Below are 12500 nucleotides of genomic sequence, written 5' to 3' on the forward strand. Positions count from 1 at the left end.
GTCGATGTTACGTCACTTCACGTGCGCACTGGATTGTGGGTCAGAATCGCCCAAATAGGATGCACTTTTCAACACTAACAATCTTGGCCGCATGAAGTAGACCATCCGGGTATTCTAACCATCCTAAATCTGGCCACAAGAATCGGGACATCCTAAATCTTTTTTCTACATACTATATAGTAGAAAGTATGCGATTCGGAACGCAACCTAAATACTGGCTGAAGTCGTGACAACGCACTATAGCTTGAAGTCATGCCACTGGGCCGATCAGTAAAGTTGATTCATGCAGATACGACTTTGATTAAGTACCATGAATATTTTTAAAAAATTGCAGTGTTCTTGCCGATGGCCTCGTTTGATGTTACATTTTCATTCATGATCCTCAGAGGGAAAAATAGACTGTTGAATTAACATTGAAAAGTATAAGTAGCCTTGATTCAATATAATATAATATTTTAATGTCAATGGACTATGAGTAAAGTTTAAAAAAAAAAAAAGAATAAAAGAAATGGACCTATGAGTAAAGTTGAATCATGGAATAAAGTATGAGCACAAATGGCTCTCATAGAGAAAGAGAAAAGAGAGAGAGAGAGAGAGAGAGTGTGGTGTGTGTGTGTGTGTGTGAGTGAGTGAGTGAGTGAGTGAGTGAGTGCGATATATGTAGACACTCAAAGGGGCAGACGAAACTATTAAAAATCGTTTCTTTAAAAGCACGCAACAGCTCCATAAGTTTACGGTATTGATAAAGTTACATTATTTATAAGTCCAGCTTAGTAGAAAAGAGAGAGAGAGAGAGAGAGAGAGAGAGAGAGAGAGAGAGATGGTTGACGGAGGAGAGGAAAAGTCAGCAAGACGGCACGCATCTCATCCGACCATCATATGCTCCCTCTCTTCCTCCCTCGTCTCGTCTGACCGTGAACGCTTTCATGAAAGACGTGACAGAGATCGGAATTAACAGCGTTATATCCGTCCGCCGCTCTGAACAATCAACCCTCAGCCACAAATTATTACACAGAAAAAAACACTTCAGTTATAGTTGGGTTAGAATAGTTCAGTATTTTTGAAGTGGGGTTGTATAAATGTAGTTATGCAGTTAGTCTGTTGCATTATGGAGATGGAGGTCAATGTAGTCACTATAAGGATGCATGGATAGATAGATAGATAGATAGATAGATAGATAGATAGATAGATAGATAGATAGATAGATAGATAGATAGATAGATAGATAGGGCAGTCACTATAAGGAGTTTGGGGGAGATGTCACAGGCTGATTCGAGTATCACTTTAAGACACTTGAGCCGGATATCGAACACACACGCACACACGCGCGCGCACACACACACACACACACACACACACACACACACACACACACACACTTGAGCCGGTCGCCTTTGTAATTGGTGAAGTCTGCTGTTATCTATGTACAGTAGAAATTAATTAAATAAATAGCAGGCTGGGCTGAATGCAGCGCGCCTCAGTGGGAGGTGAGATCTCTATCTGTCGCCTCGGTTCACGGCTTGATTCAATTGAAGAGCAATTATCGACCGCCTGAGGCTCTCAAGACCCTCACAGGCTTCTGCTCACATCAGGGAGCCGCGCTGGGTAGGAGCACACACACAGACACACACAGAGAGAGAGAGAGAGACAGAGAGAGAGACAGAGACACAGAGAGAGAGGGAGAGAGAAAGAGAGACAGAGACACACACACACACAGACACAGAGAGAGAGAGAGAGAGAGAGAGAGACAGAGACACACAAACAGAGAGAGAGAGAGAGAGGGACAAACACATACATACAGAGAGAGAGAGAGACAGACAGACACACACACAGAGGGAGAGACACACATATAGAGAGACAGAGACACACAGAGAGATCGACGCACACATACAGAGAGAAAGAGAGAGAGAGACACACACACACACACACACACATACACAGAGAGAGAGAGAGAGAGAGAGAGAGACACACACACACACACACACAGATGTCTGTATTGATGTGCTGAGTGTAAAACACCAGAACAGACAACAGTAAAAACACAACCACAACAAAACTTTCTCAGTCTCAACTTGAACACTAGAAAGCTTTTGACTGTTTTGTTGACAGACAGACTACGTTAGACTTCAATAGACGTAGGTATGTGATTCTACCAAACACTGTCTTACTTAAAAAATATCTGTAGGGGCGCTCCGGTGGCATAGTGGATAGAGTGTGTACCATATCAGCTCCGGCCTTCGTTGCAGTGGTCGCGGGTTCAAATCCGACCCGTGGACTTTTACTGCAGGTCATCCCCCCTCTCTCTCTCTCTGTCTCCCCATTTCAACTCTGTATTGTCTAATAAAGCTTGAAAATGCCAAAAAATTATCTTTAAAAAAAAGTTGTTAATTAATCTGATTGATTCAGTTACACATTAAAACGAGAAAGAGAGAGAGAAGAAACTAGAGTCGATAGAAATGAGGAATGAAGTGTCTCTGGGAGCCTAACTTCAGACTAAGCTTTTTGAATGTGGTGTTAGATATCAGGGCCTATGCCAGCAGTGAGACAGGGAGCGAGACTAATGCAGTATTTATGTAGTGAAGGATCCTCTCAAGCCCTTTCTGTTCATTACGAATCGATCATCAACCATCAACCCTTTGTGCTTTTAATGCGGCAACACAGTGTAACCTACGCTGTTGAATTTCGTCCTTTTTTTGTCCAATTCTGGAAAATATATAGCCTCCATTTTCACATGATCTATGGAGCTTCCGTTGAACACCCAAAAGCATTTGTATTTGTTGGCTCAATACAAAAAGCTGCCACCCCAGACGCACACACACACACACACACACACACACACACACACAACCCATAAAAGTTTTTACCGACCGACATTTATTCATACGGAGAGAAGAGAGGGCATTTTTATGCACTCAATGTCCTGTTAATATACCGACTGGATTGCAGTTATAAAGAAAACGCTTTCATACATTGTTGTGTGTGTGTGTGTGTGTGTGTGTGTGTGTGTGTGCATTACACCAAGCCATTACCAAACGAGTTGGACACAAAGTTGTTGTTGTTGTTGTTGTTACAAATGTCACACTTTGATCGCAGCAGGCACAATGCACCGAGAGAATAAAATGGGCAAATAAAATGTCCAAAGATATTTCAATAAGATATTTTTCGAAGAGTTTTAGGCAGATAGGACAAGCAGTCACACAAAGTTCACATTATACAAATTCCCTGTTTGTTATTGGGGGTTTTATTATCTCAAAAAGTTGCATATGGCAAATTTTAGTCTTTAGGCACTTCTGAGATGTGGACTCCCGTTAACCTTTTTTTTATACAAGTAAATCCCATTGAGACCGAAGACTCTTTTTCAAGGGAGACCTGTTTTCCTTTCCCACGTTACCATTCACACACACATTCACACACTGATAGCAGGCTAACTATCGACATTCACACAAGGCAAGGTGGGTGAAGTGTCTTGCCCAAGGACACAACAACCATGACACAGGTGGCAGGGCGGGGATCGAACCGCCAACCCTTTGATCTGATAAGGTATTTGCGGAGACATTATAAATCTAAATGATTGACCAGTGATTTAAGTCCTTGCATTTTTAAGAAATACACTGCAGTCTATTTGTAGTTGGAGAGTGATAGATAGATAGATAGATAGATAGATGGATAGATAGATAGATAGATAGATAGATAGATAGATAGATAGATAGATAGATAGATAGATAGATAGATAGATAGATAGATAGATAGATAGATAGATAGATAGATAGATAGATAGATAGATAATTTTCTTTTTTAGTGAAATAATCTGAATATTGTTTTTTTTCTAGTGTATTTTTTTGCTTTTCATTTTGTTTTGTATTTTTGATTAGTTTCATTTTCATTTGATATGTCTGAAATAAATGCAATCAATCAATCAATCAATCAATCAATCAATCAATCAATCAATCAATCAATCAATCAATCAATCAATCAATCAATCAATCAATCAATCAATCAATCAGTCTTAAATACTTCAAACTTGCCTGTATAAATCATTTGCACCGGTGTAATGTGCTATAGTATGGATCCAGAATACACTGTAAAATGTATGTTGCAGCACACAGCAGGAATACAGGATCCGTGGGTGATTGTATTTGGGTCATGTGATATCTAAACCTAAAATATGCCACAGCTGACTCTGGGGCTTACAGACATATCCAGGAAAACAATGAAAAGGGAGTTAAATATGCCGTTTTAAATATCACTCCACATGCGATGGCTCCCCTTGTTTCTGAGCTGCCAACTCTGGCTAAAAATATCAAAATATCTTAACTCCTCTTTTGTGTTTCGGATCATTTTTCTCTCGACCAACTGCTGTGATGACAAAACATTCCTTTTCTCAACAGTCAACACCTCGCCGCTCTCCTGCGACTTCTCACACATACTGTATACACACACACACACACACCGTACCACAATAGTGCACACACACACACACACACACACACACACACACACACACACACACACACACACACACACTAGGGATGTGAACAATGTGTCGATTCTCGGCTCGATTTTCGACTCGTGCCCAAGGCGACTCTAAAAATAGAAATCGGTAAATCGGGTGTTTTACTTTATTAGATGTTTTGGGGACATGTGAGACGTCCGTGATGCGAGTTCACGTGTGGTCACGAGCGCGCTGCAGGCGCTTCATTTCTGCTATGTGCATTAAATGTCCTGTGTGGGCCAACAGTGCAGTGCAACATATGCAGCATAAAGTTATAGCATTCATCTACGGCCGTGATGTTAAATCACCTTCACACAAAGCCTCCGCCCGGGCAAAGCAGCGAGTAGCGCTGTGACGGTGACGATCACCAGGAGACCTCGCAAGTAGCCTATGAGTGAATGAGCCGCCGTGCAGAAAAACTCTGTGGTTTGTTGAATAAAATGATAACCGGGGCTATCCTGCCCTTTAACGTTGTCTACGGGAACGGCTTCCGCGATCTGTTTGTATGTCTCAAGTACACAGAGCCATTTCGGCAAGCTGACAGTGCGACTGAAGGGACTGTTGTTTCTGTTTTCAGCCGAGTTCACCTCCGACGCATGGACAGCGTTTTTAAAATTAAAGACTCTCATTTTATTATCAAAAAGGCTTTGATGCAGATGAAGTCTGAACACACACAGCGTGCAGCACCAGTGTTGTTTAAAGGAAAGCGCAGTTTATCAGCACCACAACTACGCTCTGCTGCCGCAAAAAAATGCACATTGCCTTTTTTTTTCTCTTTTCTAATGGCATAGTAAATCGATCGATTTGTCGATTCATGCCTCCGACACGTCGACACGCAAATAATGAATCGTTTAACATCCCTAACACACACACACACACAGACGCCCTATGCACAACAGCACACACACACACCGTACCACAATAGCGCACACACACACACACACACACACACACACACACAGACACAGACTCCCTATGCACACACACACACACCCTACGCACAACAGCACACACATACGCCCTACGCACAACATCACACACACACACACACACTTGCATTATTTCATAGCATTTTGTCTCAGGAGCCCAGTAACAGAGAAACTCGACTTCCATGACAATAGTGAAATATTCACAAGAAATCATCCGTCTGGTTTCTTTCGATATACTTTGTGCACAGCCGCCTCAACACTGTCAAGCACAAGAGGTTTCATCCAGTCAAACACAGGTGGTGGTAGGATGGCCTAAAATGCAGGATATTTGCTCTGTTCGCGGGGACGACAAACCGGCAAAAAAACAATTTAGCAGCGACAAAAATACTGATTAAGACGCTAATAAATCCATTTAATTGGTAGATCTTCAAAGAACTGATTCTCTTCTCAATTGGAACCAAAAACAGTGAAACCAGAAGCAGCGAAAAACACTATAAAAGATACCAACAAAAAAAGTCTGTCTTACTTTGAGTAAGCAAGAAAAAGACTCTGATTAAGACACTTATAAACCCATTTTATTGATAGACCTTCAAATAACTGGTTCTCTTTCAAATCGTAACTAAAACCACAACTGTAAGCAGCGGAAAAAAACACTATAAAAGATATCAACACAACTTTGAGTATTCTTCATTGTCTCGGCCACAGCGCCAAAAATACTGATTAAGACACTTCTAAATCCTCCTCATTGATAGATCTTCAAAGAACTGATTCTCCTCTGAAATTTTAACTAAAACCCAGAAAACCGTAAACAGCAAAAAAAAAAAAAACATATAAAAAATATTTTAAAAAGTCTGTCTTAATCTGCAGCGAGAAAAATACAGATTAAGACGCTACTAAATCCTCCTCATTGATCTTCAAAGAACTGGTTCTCTTTCAAATCATAACTAAAACCCACAACCGGAAGCAGCGAAAAAACAACAACGCTATAAAAGATGATATGAACTTTGTCTTACTTTGAGTATTCTTCGTTGTCTCGGCCACAGCGCGTGTCCCTGTGCTTCTGCCAGTCCTTGCCGTGTTTACAGGTTGTCAGCAGCACGATGTCTCTGCCGTTGCTGATGTGATACAGGGCGTTCCTCGTCTCGGAGCCGATCCCCGTTAGATAGCGTTTCCCTTTGAACACCAGCAGGTACTTCCTGGAAGGCGGGGCGTCGTTCAGTGTCCTGTACCCCACCGCGCCCCCTCCCTTTAGGGGGTGATCCTTCGAGAAGAGGGGTATGGAGATGTCAAAGCCCGGTCGGAAGTTGACCACATCCGCGCTGGCTTTCGCTAACATCGCCTGGCCCACCTCGAACCCCAAATCCTCCGTGTAGTCCGGCCACGTGCCCGAGTAGAGGTTGAATATGAGGTGGTTACGCCCGTCATTCCACGTGGGTAAGCTTTGAATTCGGACCCTGACATTTTGGACGTATTGAGCCGAAAGCTGGTCCCGATCTAGAGTATCCACGGCTAGTATGAACAGACAAGCCCGGGTCGGGTCTGTGGTGTGAAAGCGAGACTCTTCGATGGAGGAGAGGATCTTTCGGTATGTCTCGGAGATCTGGTCCCCTCTCTGCGGAGGGTAGATGTAGACGCCGAAGCCGGATTGGCAGCGCGCGAAGTCGAAGCAGGTCTCCATGCGACAGCGCTTGTTCCGGTAGATGTTGTCCCGGATCGCGCGGCGCTCGCGGGGAGACGTGTGCTGGTGCTGCAGCTGAGGACTGTCCTCCTGAGAGACATACACAGAGAGATGGATGGACGGACAGACAGAGAGAGAGAGAGAGAGAGAGAGAGAGAGAGAGAGACAGGCAGACAGACAGAGAGAGAGAGACACAGACAAATGGACACAGACACAGACAGAAAGACAGACAGACAAACAGGCAAGCAGACAGACAGACAGACAGACAGACAGACACAGAGACACACACACACACACACACACACACACACACAGACATTTAGGACTTATATTCATTAACAAAAACAAAGTTTATGTGAGAATTAAATAGTGACAATTTGATCAACCCCTCAACCCTCCATGATCAATTCTCATTTAAAGGTGGAGTCATCGATTCTGGAGAAGGCTTGCTGTCAAAATCAGTTAACATCTCCTCAAGATCTGCTACCTGGCCGTACTGTGTGTGCGCGCTGAAAAAAAATCCAGTGTTAATACACAAACTTTTAAGCACTGTAAACGGGTATGTTGCCAGCTACAGTGGGCCCCCTTTGTTTACATACTCTTTGTTTACATACCAGTTTACAGAGCCTAGGCAAAGTACTAACACTGGATTTTTTTTCATGGAGGAGAAATTCACTGATTTTGGACAAAAAAGTGATTTTGACAGACAGCGTTCTCCAGAATCACTGACTGCACCTTTAATTCATTCAAACTATTCAAATCAATGTCAAAATGTTCTCCAAAACATCAATGAATGAGTCATCTGCATCCGTTAGATCTGTGTGAGAGCTGATAAGATCTGACACGTTAATTTTAAAGTTCCCTGATGCTATCAGTAGAGGAAATATATTAACTTGGAGTTTCATTACTTTACGTTTATTGCATGACTGATCTTAAGCTGATAACTGAAAACCAATCTTCATCAGATGAGGAGACTTTGATTCCCTTAAAGCAGCTGCTGTAAACCAATCTGCTCTGTGACTATGAAGTTATGTTAAGTTACTTTACTAGTCAATCGTTGGTTACATTGAAATTTGTCTTTCCGCATATCCCCTCTCAAGTCACCACACTTCAGAGGCGGTCAGAGCGCAGGGTCAGCCATAGTACAGCGCCCCCTGGAGCAGTTTTGGGGTTAAAGTGTCTTGCTCAAGGACACAACGGTAGAGATGGTGGGCACCGTACACAATACATTTTGAAGTGTTAAAATAACACTAAAAGAGTTAAATTTAACACCATTTCCGAGTGTATTTGGTCCCACTCAGAATTGGAGTTAAATTAACTCTCTTCAAAGTGTTACAATTTTAGAGTTAAATTAACTCAAAATAGAGTTAAAAATACACTGTATAGTGTTATTTAAAGCCTTATAGAGTACTTTCTACACCCCGTCTTTTAACTACCGAAATTGACACCAACACTAGGAGGCATTCTACTCCAGCTGTTGTTATATTAACTCAGATAGAGTTAATGGAGTTTGACACTGCATATTTAACACTGGGGAATTTACTGTGTGCATGTACTGTAATGCCAGCCACTTCTAGTTTTACTACAAACACCCTCCTGTCCGGTGCCGGGGATCGAACCAGCGACCTCATGGTTACTGGTTACGTTGACCTTGCACCTCCAAAATCTAATCAGATCAACCCTGTGACCATTTCTCACACAATCCATACCTCTTGCTCTCCCCCCTCCAGATAGGGCTCCAGGAGTTGGGTGCTCTCTGGCCAGTGTCGTTGGGGTCTCGATGCACTCTTCTGGGGGAAGGGTTGAGGCTGGTAGACCCCTAAGCTCTGGTGCTGCTCCTGGTGGTAGTAATAGTTATATTCCTGTTCCGAGTGGTGAGAGTATTGTGGGTACTGGGGAAACTGGTGATACTGGTACGTCTGCGGATGGAACTCGCCGATTTGCAGCCCCCACAGGTAGACGAGGAACAGAAGACCGGCCCCCACAGACACAAGCAGGTAGCGCTTCTTGGCCTGCATGTGTGCTGTGGGGGGTGGGGGTGGGGGGGGCCAAGGGAGGGGGTAAGGGAAAGGGGTGTTATGGTGTGTTCTGTGTTGTGAATTGTAGTTAAAAAAGAAAAAAAAAGGTTGGAAAAATAGTAGAGCAAGAGAGACAGAGAGAGAGACAGAGAGAGGAACAGAGAGAGAGAGAGAGGACGGGAGGATAAAGGGCTGGAGAAAGGAGGGGGAAAAGGGAGGTTGAGGAGCTAGGAAATGAGGAGGAGAGGAGGTAGCAGCTTCTCTCTATCCACAGCTCGGCATTTTGGGATTTGCTTGGGAGTCACTGCAAGGAAATATAAATCAGATATTAGATGCTGTATTAGAGAAATAATTCAAATCCAAATCAAAATCAGATGTTTGTTTATGAGAACGTTCCATGCACAAAAAAGAAAAACTAAAATGAAATGCACAATTTGCTATTCGGATCAAATTATAACTTCAAAATGGGTGTAATTAGTTTTAAATATTAGAATGACTCGAATGAGGACTATAGCCTACTCTTCTTTGCTTTTATAGGCTATCGGTGTAAATGTGGCATTGACTGTATAGCACGTTGTGTCAGTGTCTGCAAATAACTTTCTTAAACAGTCCACAGTGTTTCAAGGGGTTAAATTATATAGGCCAGATACGCTTGTAAATATATTCCAAAATGTCCATTACTACAATATAAAGCAGCTTGTGATAGAGATAGTTGGCCCAGTCGCCCCAAAACGCTGCGGCACCAAGCTGCAGGATTTTTCTGAATGGAGTTTATAGTTGGCTCCGCGTAAAATCTAGACACGTGGTGCGATGTGGTCCATTAAGTAATCCATCGCATTTGTAAATCAGCCTATAAAGGATATTCCAGTCACCTAGGCTACAACATTACTGAAGTCTATTTTGTGACGTGATTCCATATAACTTTAACCTGTGAAGTGTAACTGTTAACTCTGATATTGACAGTGATTTTTCTTTCAATTACTCTGTTTTTATACGTGTGTGTGTGTGTGTGTGTGTGTGTGTGTGTGTGTGTGTGTGTGTGTGTGTGTGTGTGTGTGTGTGTGTGTGTGTGTGTGTGTGTGTGTGTGATTTCTTATGATATTGAAATTGTTCTGTGCTTAGCTCTGTCTGCCTATCTTTACTGTATGTTCTGCTTTATTTCCCCTTTGTTTATTAAGTAGGCTAGTTTGTCAGAGTGTTAAAAACGGTGCTGTAGCTAGAAATAAATGAATGATTACATATAAATGTGACCTACCTGTTTACAGAGAACACCTGTGGTCCCATGAATGGATAGGGATATCCGCGTGCCTCCCATCTCGCCCTGGGCAGGACTCCAACGGTTGCAAACACATTCTCCCGCTATAGTCTGTACTTTAGGCTACTAAACACCTAATCACACAAACCCATCCGACAAAACGACCAATTAGGCTTTATTAAACCCACGTGCGGTCACTAAGCGGTCACTGCCTCCGTCCTCGCGCCAGTCTAAAACTTTCCACCCGAAAAAAAAGAGCTGATTCTCACGTGAAACATGAAACACACGCTGTGATATCCGTCAACACGCAAACGGCCGGTATCCCAGGGTGACAGCGGGCATCTACACACACAACCAACTGTCCGAAAAGCCGTGATATAACATCGAAAGCATCCATCCAGAATAAACTGATGAATGTTTAAACAAGGCGCGTGCATCTCCAATACAAAAAATCGTTCATATACGATCATATATCTTCCATCTTCATTGTTTTAAATCCTGGACAGAAACAATCCAAACTTTGAAATTTAATTTTTTTTTACATCCACAACCAGGGTCCCATGTGTGATAAATAAGCCCAACTCCCAAGCGTCTTCTTCGGGTAAGTTGAGTGAGGAGTGAGGCAACACCTGGCGCTTCTCAATAAAATCACATTATAAGAGCGACTCCAAGCTCCGCTGAACAGACAGACAGGCAGGCAGGCAGACAGACACACACAGACACACACAGAGACAGACAGACAGACAGACAGGCAGCAAGCAGTTATTTCTCAATGGGGTTAAAGTAGCGAATCAAACGAACAACGTTGATTGCGCGCTGGCTGGGTCTCCTGGGTGGTGGTTCCATGTTCCATACCGACTACTCGCGTCCAACAGACCCGGCTGTCCTCACTCGTTTCCCGGCCACTGAATCCTCGTTGGGATCATCTTGGTCCGCAGCATCCAGCAACATCAGCAGCGAGCCACTGGTAAGCAGAGAAGACAGCGAGTATAGAGCGAGCGAGCGAGCTGGCAAGGCTGGTGTGTGTGTGTGTGTGTGTGTGTGTGTGTGTGTGTGTGTGTGTGTGTGTGTGTGTGTGTGTGTGTGTGTGTGTGTGTGTGTGTGTGTGTGTGTGTGTGTTTGTAGGTGGGGGGAATGTGATAAGGGGGTTCCTCATGATTCAGCATCCCTCAGTTTGCATTGTTTTTGGTTAAGTGATGAGCCTACAGTTAGATCACTGAGAAGTCCCAAAATAGAATTCACAATATCTGAAGTGTCTAGTCTATTCCTTATTTCAATTATATATTTATTTTTAACAAATCCATTCAGACATTTTAGAATGAAGGTGAGACACTACAGGCAAAAGCAGTCATTCAAAACATTCAAGCACTGGTCAATTTTGAGATGTGTCTATTTTGCTTCCATAACATGTCTTCTTCCATAGCCTACAAGTGTATAGGCTAAATAAAAGCTGGTTTAGGTGTTTATGTACCTTAGCCTTGTCTGTTTGTGTCTGTATATTTCTCCTATACGAACATCTTTAACATTAGTTGATTGTTTTTTTTTCAAGACAACTTTTTAGATATGGTTGCTTCCATTGGTTGCTTTGAATAAACAAAGATGAGGTTCTATTTTTCATGAAGGGCCGATTTCAATTTCACTCTCAATGTATAGAGTTGATCACAAGTAAAATAATAATAATAATAATAATAATAATAATAATAATAATAATAATAATAATAATAATAATAATAATAATAATAATAATAATAATAATAATAATAATAATAATAATAATAATAATTAAATTAAATAAATAAAAACGTATTGAGTGTGAGTTTGGTCTTTTTGGGGAGAATTGAGTTGATATTTAGTGAAATTTGCCACATTCTTACAACATTTTGTAGTCTCCATTTTGTTGATGATCTGGTGGCAAAACTATGTTACAGAGAATGGTCATGATTGGTTGAAGTGACTTTTGTAAATCTATGCACTTTTAATTAAGTCTTAGCTCGTTAAACCTTTTAATGGGCCACATACCGGGCCTCATGAATCAAACTCTGAGCGGTTATCGTTCCGTCCGTCTGTCCCGTCCCGTTACATCATGTTGCTGTTGTGTTTATGGATTGACCCGCTGGAATTAATGTGT

General features: G+C 42.2%; 1 protein-coding gene across 1 annotated transcript in view; it reads right to left on the minus strand.

Moving 5' to 3' along the window:
* The window catches only part of LOC307266316 (exostosin-1), a gene marked incomplete at both ends in the record, with an annotated part of 227903 nt that extends 218786 nt beyond the window's left edge, over window positions 1–9117 (minus strand). The window contains 2 exons of the mRNA XM_080048300.1: window positions 6435–7189; window positions 8809–9117. Coding sequence (XP_079904426.1) covers window positions 6435–7189; window positions 8809–9117 — 1064 coding nt within the window. The remainder of the gene's footprint in view (window positions 1–6434; window positions 7190–8808) is intronic.
* Between the last annotated feature and the right edge of the window lie 3383 nt (window positions 9118–12500).

The sequence above is a fragment of the Ammodytes marinus genome (assembly GCF_949987685.1).
Source record: "Ammodytes marinus genome assembly, chromosome: 19".
Taxonomy (NCBI): domain Eukaryota; kingdom Metazoa; phylum Chordata; class Actinopteri; order Uranoscopiformes; family Ammodytidae; genus Ammodytes; species Ammodytes marinus.